This window comes from Ipomoea nil, unplaced genomic scaffold (assembly GCF_001879475.1).
Source record: "Ipomoea nil cultivar Tokyo-kokei standard unplaced genomic scaffold, Asagao_1.1 scaffold2159, whole genome shotgun sequence".
Classification (NCBI taxonomy): domain Eukaryota; kingdom Viridiplantae; phylum Streptophyta; class Magnoliopsida; order Solanales; family Convolvulaceae; genus Ipomoea; species Ipomoea nil.
In genome coordinates, this window is record NW_017618587.1 from 1886182 (window position 1) to 1899069 (window position 12888).

At 36.0% G+C, this 12888-nt stretch overlaps 2 protein-coding genes across 2 annotated transcripts; one reads left to right on the forward strand and one right to left on the reverse strand.

Annotated features, from left to right (window-relative positions):
- The first annotated feature begins 859 nt into the window (after nt 1-859).
- LOC109149336 (transcription factor bHLH93-like) lies at nt 860-3179 on the forward strand. The gene is made up of 4 exons (XM_019297052.1): nt 860-1532; nt 1628-1795; nt 2104-2274; nt 2881-3179. Exons 1-4 carry the CDS (start codon nt 915-917, stop codon nt 2965-2967), a joined length of 1044 nt encoding a protein of 347 aa, XP_019152597.1. The 5' UTR covers nt 860-914; the 3' UTR covers nt 2968-3179.
- Nucleotides 3180-4573: 1394 nt separating this feature from the next.
- Nucleotides 4574-7346, reverse strand: LOC109149804 (glutamyl-tRNA reductase 1, chloroplastic-like). The gene is made up of 3 exons (XM_019297807.1): nt 6828-7346; nt 5991-6232; nt 4574-5860 (listed from the first exon to the last, which is right to left on the reverse strand). Exons 1-3 carry the CDS (start codon nt 7099-7101, stop codon nt 4730-4732), a joined length of 1647 nt encoding a protein of 548 aa, XP_019153352.1. The 5' UTR covers nt 7102-7346; the 3' UTR covers nt 4574-4729.
- Nucleotides 7347-12888: the final 5542 nt, after the last annotated feature.

Genomic DNA, 12888 nt, shown 5'->3' on the forward strand with positions numbered 1-12888 from the left:
CCCCTACATGGTACAATTATGATTGTGTTGGTGGGTTCTATAGGAAAACTCTCTCTCACTATCCGCTCCAGTGTATTAATTCACAAACCACACAAGAGAAGTAGCCACATTTTGAAGGCCTGTGCAAAAATATGGACTGAAAGAGCATTGACAAGAATTGACATGTGATCTTTTGATACGAGAATCTTACACATGTGTAATAGTTTGTAAATCATACAAGAGATGTAAATGCATTAAGAAGCTAGACTTGTGCGACAAACTGGACCGCAAGGGTGTTTGTAAGAGTTGAACCGACTTTTTAGTACAAAAATATAGTTATGCTTCACTTATTCTCACTCCTTTTGTGACATCAAATTTAAAATTTTGTTTAAAAGGATATGATAGAAGCTCCTAATAAGTTATTCCTAATTGTTATTGATTAATCTCTCGATACCCATGACTGAATCTATAAAACTCAATTTTATTAAGAAAAAGATCAAGTCTTTTAATAAATTATCATTAATTATTTGGGCTTTATTGTTGAATTATTTTGTATTGATTTACGAGTATTTTTTTAAAAAAAGATAGGACTCCTTAAGTCCTAGCTAACACTCATGACTCTTTTATTGGTCTAGTGGCCATAATAAATACATACACAATAAGATTGCTTTCATATATATTCAATAATAATATTGTGAGTTACCATGATTTACATCCTCCCAAATGCATGCTCTGTCCGGGGTGTGCGGGTTCTTAGGATTGGGGATCAGCCTTTTGGAAGAATAATAATTAATTAATAATATTGCTTTCATTTGTGTTAACTATATAAGCCCATCCTCCACTTGGTGCAACCTCATTCTCATCAAGGCTTCTTCTCTCAAAGATCGCCAGCTTCAAACCTTTTTCAAGAAAAAGACAAAGAGAGAGGGAGAGAGATGGATTATTACTCTGGAAATGGCTTCTTGGAAGAGTTATTAGCTTTGAGAAATGAGTCGTGGGAAGGAAACAGTATTGCCATGGGAATGGGAATGGAGATGATGAATGATGAGCTCTTCTGCAACTACAATGGGTGGCCGAGCAGTGATTATTGCACCGCTCTTCATTCCTTCGGGGAAAGCGCCGCCATGCCCGTTCCGCCACCTTGCACCACCGCCTCCGGCGGCGCAGCCTTTTGTTTTGATGAATTCTTGAGCTCCTTGCCATTTGACCAAAGTCAAAGTTACTTACACCCCGAGTTCTACATCCCGCCAGTGCCGTTTGGGGATGAACTTTCGCTCCCTCAGCTGGCGGAATCTTCGAGCACCAAGCTGGAATCATTGCCATTCCCGGGCAGTCAAGAAGACTTGTCGGCCATCCTCGAGCCGGTTCAATCCTCCAGCGTTGAAACGCCCAGTGCTTTCAATATCGGGTTTTGCGGCCCTGAGAAAAAGGCCAACAAATCCAAGAAGCTCCATGGCCAACCTTCAAAGAATTTGATGGCGGAAAGACGAAGAAGAAAGAGACTTAACGACAGACTTTCCATGCTCAGATCAGTTGTTCCCAAAATTAGCAAGGTACCCCCTCATTTTCTTGGTTATTTCATTTCTACCCACAAATATTTTCTTCTTCGAATCATCCCAATAAAATGCTTCTTTTTTTTCCTTGATAGATGGACAGGACATCTATCCTGGGGGACACAATAGATTACATGAAAGAGTTGCTAGAGAGAATCAACAACTTGCAAGAAGAAATGGAGCTGGGGACAAATGATCTGAGCCTGATGAGCATCTTCAAGAACGAGAAACCCAATGAAATGGTGGTCAGAAATTCACCAAAGGTAATATAATTATTTTTTTGAGTGACGAAAAATATCCACAACCACTACTCAAAAGTACTGAAGAGTGTGTACGGCGTAAATCTCGTCTTGTGATCCTAATTGATAAAGAATTATAATAATGTAAATTATCTTAGGTTGTCTATAGCTAACGGACAATTTGTAATTTTGGGAATACTAAGTCAGTAATTTGACTAACTTGGTTGGAAATAGGGGTTGTTTCGTAAAACAACTATTACTATATGGTTGTCAGTTTACATCACTTTTAAAATGTTGGGGGTCAATGTATAATTTAGAAGATTTGTTTGCAGTTTGATGTGGAAAGCAGAGGGGAGATGGATACGAGGATAGAGATATGCTGCGGAGCAAAGCCAGGTCTTCTGCTATCAACTGTGGCTACACTGGAGAATCTAGGCCTTGAGATTCAACAGTGTGTGATTAGCTGTTTCAATGATTTTGCAATGCAAGCTTCTTGCACTAAGGTACAACATATATGCAATATTCTAATTACTGGCCATGTTCCGTAACATAGTTAGCTTATCAGTTAATTTTAATTTATTTGATCATTATAAGCTGTTTGACTTGTTAAATAATATTTGATTAATTAATTTTTCGTAACAACTTATTGTTCCAAAATGCTAAAATTAAAAAAAAGCTGCTCAAGTAGCTTTTTAAGAAAGTTATTTTGCATGTAATCAGCTAATAGCTAATTTACCAAACATTTTTCTACAATAATCTAATGCTATCAACTAGTCAAATCCACTAACTCAATGAATTAAAAGTTATTTACCAAACACTCCACATTACACATAGCAAGATTTACTAGTGCACACCCATAAATAGTGGTTACATGTTTTTCTCGTCATCTAAAATTAATAATATAATTATTAACTAAACACATACAAATCAAACAATATCATTTACCGTTTTGGCACTATTTTTATTTGTGGTGGTGTAACGTTATAAAATTTCTCTAATCTATAACATTGGCTAAAATAGATTTCTTAATGTTATTTCAACATAAAGTTTATCAAGCATATGCTAGATGTTTTCTCCTTTTAACTCGATATTTTTTGTGATGGTGATAGGAGTTGGAGCAAAGGGAAGTCCTAAGTTCAGAAGACATAAGGCAGGCACTGTATAGAAATGCTGGATATGGAGGGAAGTGTTTCTAAAAGAAAATATCAAAATAGAGGAAAGTGAGGATAGTCTCTGGATCTTGTTTGACAAGACATGGAGGTTTTCGAGAGAGCTGACGTTGTAGTTAATTTTTGTGAATTTTATCATCCTAAAATATGTTGATATTCCATTTTATATATTTATTATATCAAAAGTTTTGGTTGATTTTATTAAGTATTAATGACATACATCTATTCCCGACCAGCAATTTCAGACTTTAATAGTGAGGTTTTTGAGTAATTTTACAAATGTAATTATGAGAGAAATATGAGAAAAAAAATAAAAATAAAAGTCTGACCACACAAAAAAAACGACTATTTACACGTTCGGAGTGCACAATTTTAACTAGCATGCGGGGCTCATCATTTCTGACCAAAAACCTCTTCTCCTGCAAGCACCTTATTTCTTCTCTCTCCTCACCTTCTCTCTTCCACATCAGCCACTCTTCCTCAAAAACCTCACAAGAACCACTAATGTGGGTGTCCTTAGAGCATCCTCAATAGTGGAGATTTTGGTGATTTTGAGTAATTTTTGTATGTGTGATGATGAAAAAGAAAATGAGAAGAAAAAATGGAGAAAAAAAAAAAAGCTGAATTTACAAAATGTTAAAAAAAAAAAAAACAGAAAGCTAGGAATTAACGCGCCCAGCTGGCATGCGCCAAGCTGGGCGCAGGTTGGCCTTCACGCAGCCTACGCTGCAATTGTTTTTTCCATTGGTTGGATCCCACCAACTGACAAAATCTCCAAAATATCAGAAGCAACTCTTCCATTCTCTCTACTGTTTTTCTTTCATCAATGGTGACATTTTTTTCTCAAATACCGTGAACAACCCCCTAATGGGGATGTTCTTAGAGGCTTAGAGTCATAGTTAATCGATTAGCAATTTCTATGTACCTTTTTTATTTATTTAATTCTTACACTAAGTCATTATAAAGCAAAATTTGATATTATGTAGTGTACATACTTTATTATAATAAGATATTTTGAGTATTTATTTATTTAATTTCACTATTTAAATTTGATAAATAATACTCCTTATAATTATTGAATATATGTTACTATTACTACATCACATACTAATTAATATTATTACACAAGATATTTTAATGACTGCATATCAAATAATGAAATTTGAAATCCTACCTTATTTTCACCTTATTCTTTTTCTATAAAATTACAATTTTTTTTTTCAATAGTTCTCTCCTTCCAACAAAATGTCCTATGAACCACTGAACCAGCCGACCTGTTACAGACTTACAGTACTTCCAATGTGACAACACAAAACAACCTCAGCTCAGTGGTCCCGTGGTCTACGTCAGTGTACAAAGCTTTTGAGGATGTCAATAAAGCCGATATTGTACGTCATATGTGAATTGGGAAAACAGTCCAAGAACTTTAACCCTTCATCAAAAGCCACCTGTCGAGTTTCTACCCCATTGGCCCCATTTTCTCAAGCAACTTCACCGAGCAGTTGTACGTTGGGAGACTGATTTTGATACGAAACAGTGATAGAATCTATAGAAATGAATCTTTTCTTGGTTAGTTTCATGCATGCAGACAAAAAGCTATGGCATTATTGTTGCCTAAAAGTCTTAACCCACATGTAATAACTACTATTTGATGTAATCCATGAAAGACAGTACACTATTTACTGCTGTGTTTGAAACATCATAGTTGACAGGGACATTGATGAATTGGAAGAAGCTAATAACTGCAGAAGAGGAAAATGGAGAAAACAGATTTGAGTAAGTTTAGTGTTCAATTCTGTGATTGCTCAACCTTAGCTCTAATCTTCTGTTCCAGCACTGATATCTCAGTTTCCAGGCTGAACATCCTGTTAAGGGCATGCATGTTTTCGAGGGTTTCGCTTAGAGTCCGGCTATCGCTCCCATCGCACCTTAAATGCTGCATAGGACCATGGAGGATCTTGTTTACTATCCCTCTGCTGAGATCATCCACCGCTTTCCTCGCCTTCTTTGTGATGTCATCGCCCATTTTCGACATGCATTTCTCGAGCTCTGCAACTCGTATTCGCTCTGCATAGGCTCTCAGTTTCTTGATGGTCGGGACGGTTTCCAGTGAATCCCTCCAGGCTTCGAATTGGCTGGACTCCTCGGAGATAATTGCCTGTGCTTCCATTGCTTTGCGAAGGCGGTCCTCCTTGTTTGCAGCGACGACCTCCTTGAGATCGTCCACGTTGTACACTCGTGCAGTGTCGAGAGCGTCGACACAGGCACCCACATTCCTAGGGACGGAAATGTCCACGAAAAGCCTTAGCCCCCCGACGCTAGGGCCTACAGGCGGAAGGCCAATCACGTTCTCTCTTACAAACAAGGCGGTTTCTGAAGCCGTGCTTGTAAAGATCACATCTGAGTCTGCAGCACAGTTTAGCATCTCGGACATGGGCTTATAGATTATCTCGGCATCTTTCATCTCCTCCTGAATCGCGACAACTCTATCCTCGCTTCTATTTACAACCACCATCTTCGTACACCCCTTTGCCACCAAGTGCTTGATCACGAGCTTGCCCATCTTGCCCGCTCCGATCACCAACATCCTAGCGCTACCATGAGAGGCCTCGGGGAGCTTCATTAACGCCAGTTCAACAGCAGCAGAACTAACAGAAACCGCCCCAGCTGCAATGTTCGTTTCAGTTCTAACCCGCTTTCCCACAGTGATTGCGTGTTTGAACAGTCCACTAATGTTCCTTCCAAAACCGGTCACCCCTTGCCCAACCTTCACCACTTGCTTCACCTGTGCAAGGATTTGACCTTCTCCCAAAACCAACGAGTCCAGCCCAGCTGATACCTCGAATAGGTGCTGCGTTGCATCTTTGTTATACAGCAAAAACCGGTGCTTGCAAATCTCCGAAACAGGAACTCCACTGATCTGTCGAAAAAATAAGTAAATATATAAAACTTTGTGTTCAATTTGATCCTTTAATCATTCCATAAGCAAAAGATATGGCCACATATAACACACTGAATAGCAGCCGAAAGGAAAGACAGGAAAACATTACCTTTGACATCCATTCAGTGACTTCTTTAACACCACGATGCAGAGAAAGCGCTACAACATATATCTCCATCCTGTTACAGGTACTAAGAACAGCAGCCTCTTCAATGTGGTTCAAATTGCAGAGTTCCCCGATCGCTCTAGACCACTCCGCTTCAGGGATAGCAAGCTTTTCCCGGATTTCTACTGGTGTAGTGTGGATACTGAGCCCTATAACAACGATACTACTCCTTTCTTTCGTATATCCTGAAACAAATCAATCATCACTATCAGTTCTATTAACTTACACATGTATTTAAGAATATGCAACCATTCAAGGAAAATTAGAGAAAAAACACTATGAGAGTCTCAAACTTAAATTAAGCCTTCAAATTTTGTAAGAAAGGGAAACAAATATGGTTCTACTGTCATACCTAGAAAAATAGAAAGTACACATTCTCTTAGTAAGTAGTTGCACTATAATATGTTCCTCTCATAAAAATCATCATCATAAGTACTATTTCATATTCTTTTTATTCATTTGTATGAAAATATTATTATGTTACATTTAATTTTCAATTGCTGAGAATTGAAGCATGTGCTCCATCTCAACTAAAAGTCCCCTCAATTCGAACCCATGACATTTGGTCTAGCTCTGATACCAAATTAAAGCTTCATCTCAACTAAAAACTTAAGCTAATAGTTGATTGCACATTAATGGCTATATGCTCGAGAACTTGCAGCCGGTAAAGAGCTTACAGAAACTAATCAACAATAATATGATGAAATTAAATGCAGAAAATAGGGAGCAAAAAATAAAGAAAAAAAATCACTGATTAAACTCTTATGAAGCTATACATACTGTCAGCAGCTGATGTCTTGAGCTGTTGAAGAGCAGAAAGGCTGGAAGCCAAAGCCACATTGGCAGAGTCGGGCGTGGATTCCGTCGGAGCCACAACGTCCGACGTCGCCGATTCACATCTGACGGCGAAATTGAGCGAACCCTTCTGGATTAAAGCCATTCTACCTCGACCCGGATTGCAGAACACGGCAATAGGCGCGGAAGTGGAAGCCCCGGCATTGCGAAGCGGCAAAGACTCGAGCTTGGGTCCCGTAAAAGCGTTCAACACAGCCATTCCCGACGACGCTAATTTCAACGGAGATAATTGGGTTTTGCCGGCCGGGGTGGGGAGCGGAAGGGGCGTGTGGCGATCAACGGAGAGAATTTTCTATTGTGTGAAGTGGCGAGAGGAGATGCAAGCATGGTTGTCCAGGTTGGACCCCTTTGTATTTTTGATGCGACCATTATTGGTGATTGAGCTAAGCTTTTTGGCGTTTGGGATTTCTCAGAATTCTGATTGGGGGATGGTTTACCCGTTCTATCCACACTCGCCACTACCAAACGCCTTGGAAGATCTTCTAGCAGCTTTGTGGGTCCATCAACATCTCTACATAAGAAAAAAGATATGTACGCAACTATCCTATGTGGCGTATCCTATTCCAGTTAAAACTTTCACCTAGGTATCACTTTTCATGTTTAATAAAAATAAAATACTTTTCGCGTGCACAGCTAAGTTGGTCACAGGGGTGAAGTTTGAGAAGAATGACCTGGAATTGAGTCACGGGTGAGTGTTAACAGCAATGAGGGCAGCTCTGCTGGTTCGAGTGTGGGCTCTGGGAGCAACTTTTCAAAGTGAGAGAGGGAGGCCCTGGAAGCAATTTTCAAAGTGAGAGAGCGGGGCCCTTGAGATTGGAAATTCAACAATTTAGGAAGAATAAAAATAAAATACTACATCTACTTCCAACTTTTACTTTCTCTCACCAAATTTAGATGTTGACATTTTTCTAGAGACCCACGGGATAAAAATAAATAATCATTCATTATCATCATCTTTTTTAGTTAAACTTGTGGCACAAAATCTTTCTAGTGCAAATTTACTAATGTATACTTTATATATTCTTCCCAAAAGTTTGAATCTCCAACCTCAATGGCCCCACACCCCGACCCAATCCAAAAAGTTGAATCGCCATCCGCAAGGGTCCCCATCCCCAACCTCAATGTATACTTTATATATTGAGTATAAGAGGTGACTTGTTTGAACATTACAAAGTGCGATTATGATCAAATGTCATTCGTTTTAGTTTGAGCCAACTTAGGCCTCTTACCCTTGGCTAATCAATTACCATTGATCGATCTCACATTTTAGGCTAACCTCATCATTAAAATCGAGCATTTATGCTTTAAAAAAAAAAAAAAAAAAAAAAAAAAAAACCTCTCTAATATCTATCTAACACATTCATAGAGAAGCAAATCAATGAATAGACGAGTTGACTCAAATAATCATAATATTTCCTATGTTTTTTATGTATTCAATCAATCTTCCAATAATTTGAAGCCATTATTTTTTAATCTCGTTAAAAGAAGTGTGATCTATATTTAAATAATTATTCTTTCATTGAAGTTGTACTAAAACCCATCAAATATTTCGGCAGTATAATAATTATATCTCATAAATCCATAGACAAACTTTAATTTACAGTTTTATATAATAATATAAGGATTAAGAATGGGACATAAATACATAGATGCATTTTGAAGAAAAAGATAAGATACTTTAGAGAAGTGATGGAGATTGTCCCTTAGGATTTCCGCGGCCGTTTCCGCCACAAATTGCACTAGAGAATCATGGGAGGGACCTCAACTTAATTTTTATAGATAGATAGGTCTTTCTTCACAACTCCAGTCATACTATATATGATATGATTGAAGAATATAAGCAATGAGAATATATCTCCATCCTAAATACCTTCGTAAAATTACATATGAGAATTTATTGTGTAGGAATGAAAATTCCAATTCACCCAGTGAATATTAATTCAAATTCATTTTACACAGATTATATTTTTTAGGTAATAGTGGATGATGGGTGTGGTGAAATTTCAAAACTAATCTTAGTATGGATTGGGTTGGATGTAAGTTTATATACAAAACTCGCATAAAACCCCATTCAACCCACCATGTTACTTTGTAAGTTTAAGAAAATAAAATAACATTTTTTTTCAAGCAAGGTAGTTTAAGTTTTGCCCACACCCATATGTGAAAATAAATTTAGATAGGAATGTCAAAAGGATCCTAGGTTGAGGGAGCTTTAAAAAATATTGAGTGGTGGCAACTTGCAAACATCACATTGAAAACTTTGATTTTAGGAGTGACGGAGTTTTTCGAATCGTTTTTCTTTTAGTGGGCACGAAAGGTCTCTCCCGCGAGCGTGGCGTTTATGTGGCATTGGTTGGTTCTTTGTGGACTTCAATTCTTTATGGTGCATTTACATGGTCCTCAAGTAACCTACTGAAGCACAAAGAGTCAATGTCCCGAGATTCTTTGGTCATTTACTTCTCATTTGAGGGGTCACAAGTATGCCACTTGATCATATAGCCTTTGATGGGTTATAAAAAGTAAATTTTCTTTTGAAATATTTCTATCAAAACTGAATAAAACATATTTAGCATTTTAGATTTTTAGTATTATTTCTCCTAAAAAAATCGTAAGCAACAATGGGCCGCTTCACATACATATATGGCCCAATAATAAAGTGGCTCAAATATATATTATAGCCCACTAAGGTCTAAAACTTCAAAACCCAACAAATTTGGCAATTTATATCATGGACTAGGGTATTGTGGCAAATTATGCCCTGGACTCGTGTCCACAGTGAATTGTGGACACGGGCCCAAAACGACGTCGTTTTTCAAAAAAAACGCGTCATTTAGTTATAAAAAAAAAAAAAAAAAAATCGCGCGCGTTTTGCCGTTAACGGCGTTATTTTTTTTTTGGATTATGAATGTACAGTTATGCCGTTATGAATGTACAGTTATGCAATTATGAAATTATGAACACAGAGCTCTAACATTATGAACTTACAATTATGAACATATATAGTGATAAAATTATGACCATGGAGCTTTAAAATTGTGAATATAGAGCTTCGAAGATTATGAATGTACAGTTATGGAGTTATGAATCTACAGTTATGGAGTTATAAATCTACAGTTATGAGATTATGAATCTACAGTTATGGAATTATGAATGTACAGTTATTGATCGAATTATGAACAAAGAGCTCTAACATTATGAACTTACAATTATGAACATATAGTGATAAAATTATGAACATAAAGCTCTAAAATTGTGAACATAGAGTTTCGAAAATTATGAATGTACAATTATAGAGTTATGAATGTACATTTATGGAGTTATGAATGTACAGTTATAGAGTTATGAACGTACAGTTATGGAGTTATGAATGTACAGTTATTAATAATATAGTAATAAAATTATGAATATATACTCCTATAACAAAGCGGTCTGAAATTTATAATAATAATAATAATAAAAAAAAGGGAGATAACAGTGCCTAACGGCACTGTTACCCGTGTCCAGCAAGCATGCTGGACAGGGGTCCAACGCATAACGATTGGGGTATTGTGGACCCTTGATCAAAATGATGATTTAATGTACAGAATTTCATAATACAAAAAACAAAAAATCACAACAACAAGACATATAACACATGTTATATATTTACTTATTTTTCACATTTGATTTAAATACAAAATTTGTGTTTATAGACATATAATTTCACAACACAAGACACTAAATTCATAATATAAGACACAATTACTTATTTGTTTAAAGTACAAAATTTATACTTTTAAGGTACAAAATTTTATAAACAAAATACAAAAATTAACAATATAAAATACATACAAATGCACTAGGGTCCATAGTGCCTGTAAACCCTAGTTCATGGTATAAGGATTGAACAAATTTGGTGTGGAGTATTCTTTTTTTATTTTTTCTTTGTTCCGGGAAAAAGTACAAAAAATAATAATTATATAATTAATTGAGGCAAAAATGAATGCGGTTTATTTTTATTTTTATTTTAAAAAAAATCTTTTTGTTTTTGTTTTTTTTAAAGGTGCGTGCCACGTTTTGGCCATACTGGCCAAACAGGAGTATCCGCCCATTACGGGGTGATGGAATTGTCCTCTCAACATCTTTGGCTTGCTCTATTCTATCTCTTTCACGCTTACATATTTATATTCTTTATATTATATTTATATAAAAGAAAGGAAAAAAAAATGTCGACCACGTAAATTTAGGTCATGCAATACTGATAACATCCACTAAATGTGAAGAATGATAACTATTAAGGACAAAAAAAAATCAATTTAATTTAATAACAACAACGATCTATTACCAATTAATTATATAAAAGCTAATCTTTTTATAAATATATTTGATATTAATAGTTAGTAATCGTACAACTAAGTTTATTTTTCTCTAATTATACGTTTATTAATGAGATTTTGAGTGAAGTTTTCTCTAAAATTAAGAGTCAAACTCTTTGAATGTGATTCAAAATAAATTCAGATTGACACCATCATAATAAAAATATCAAATGTGGTATGCATTATTCATTACTGGAAATTATGAAATTTCCGACCACCTGAAAGTGATCTTAAATAAAGTTGAAAGCCTTGTTCCGACCACTTTTGGTATCTGGAAAAACCATTGTTGCTATTTCCGACCACTTTTGGTATCCGGAAAAATCATTGTTGCTATTTTCGACCATTTTTTGGTATCAACTTGATTTAAGATCACTTTCAAGTGGTCGAAAATTCCATAATTTCTAGTAGTGATTGTCAATCTCTTTCCCCACCACATGCAATGCTCAATCTCCCTCAGTCATTGGAGAGAATTTGAATTGAATGTGCAACCAACTGAACCCCACCCGTCCACTTCATCACTACAAGATCATATCATAATGAGTTGAGGATCCCACACCAAAGTTTTGGCCATCATCCCTCCTTCCAATTCTTTGGTTTGTCATCTTTAATTTATACGTTTTTGGAGCTTTTGTCCGGACGTAGGGATCGAATAAAATCAAAATGCTAAGATCCAAACTCTTTGGAGTGATTATACTTTTTTCTTTAAAAAAATGAGTATTACAGGTTAATCACTATCTTATAGTATGTTAACTTTAGACATTTTCTAATTATTTTAATTCTTTTTTATTTATGAAAAAGTTACGCTTTGGATGAAACTTATCTTGTGGCTCTAGTCGGCAAAAAGGTAAAGGGAGGTAAATCAGCATAAGTTGTTCATAGCTAACCAGCTCAATATGAACTTGAAATTTTGTACTTACCAAGTCAATTGCTTGACAAACTTGGCTGAGAATTGAGATTGACTCCAACTATATTAGCTTTCTTTGATTTATGGGAAAGTTGCACTTTGGATAAAACATATCCTGTGGTCCGAGTCGATAAAAGACTACACGAAGGTAAACCAATTTAGGTACACGAAGGTAAACCAATTTAGGTTGTTCATAACTGATAAGGTCAATGCGAACTTAGAAACTTAGAATCTTGTTGTTATCAAACCATCAACTGCCTAACAAAGTAACAAACTCGATTGGGATTGCCCCCAATTATCTTAGCTCTCGACTTTAGTATTAGAGGTTCAAATCTTTTTCATTGACAATTTCTGAATACGAAATGCTTAGTCTTGTAAGATTGAATAGTTTAGTTCAGTGACTTACAGGTTTAATATAAGTGATCATTTTGATATAAAAAGTTTGATGAAATCACAATATCACATATATCTAATCAAATTTAATTTCTCGATATGGAAAGGGTATCAAAAGTTAACTTTTTGAGCGGAGGATTACACTTTTCTTTTAAAAGAAAATTTGTTGCTATGGCTGAATAGCTTAAATTAAGTATCTAGACCTGCAACCCTGGACCTCCATGTTGACCGGGGAAGCTGGTATAAGTGAGATTGAACCCTGGACCTCCATGTGGAATTTGTGGATCCCTGCAAATTAAAAGCCAAAAATTTCTTTTGGTAGACCTTCTAAATG

What these genes read in the sequence shown, in the direction of transcription:
- LOC109149804 (XM_019297807.1), bottom strand. Translation starts at nt 7,101, where the DNA reads ATGGCTGTGTTGAACGCTTTTACGGGACCCAAGCTCGAGTCTTTGCCG. An exon ending in CAAGACATCAGCTGCTGACA is followed by an intron (nt 6,233 to 6,827) that starts GTATGTATAGCT and finishes GATTTGTTTCAG; the next exon opens with GATATACGAAAGAAAGGAGT. An exon ending in TCACTGAATGGATGTCAAAG is followed by an intron (nt 5,861 to 5,990) that starts GTAATGTTTTCC and finishes TTTTTTCGACAG; the next exon opens with ATCAGTGGAGTTCCTGTTTC.
- LOC109149336 (XM_019297052.1), top strand. Translation starts at nt 915, where the DNA reads ATGGATTATTACTCTGGAAATGGCTTCTTGGAAGAGTTATTAGCTTTG. An exon ending in TTGTTCCCAAAATTAGCAAG is followed by an intron (nt 1,533 to 1,627) that starts GTACCCCCTCAT and finishes TTTCCTTGATAG; the next exon opens with ATGGACAGGACATCTATCCT. An exon ending in TGGTCAGAAATTCACCAAAG is followed by an intron (nt 1,796 to 2,103) that starts GTAATATAATTA and finishes ATTTGTTTGCAG; the next exon opens with TTTGATGTGGAAAGCAGAGG.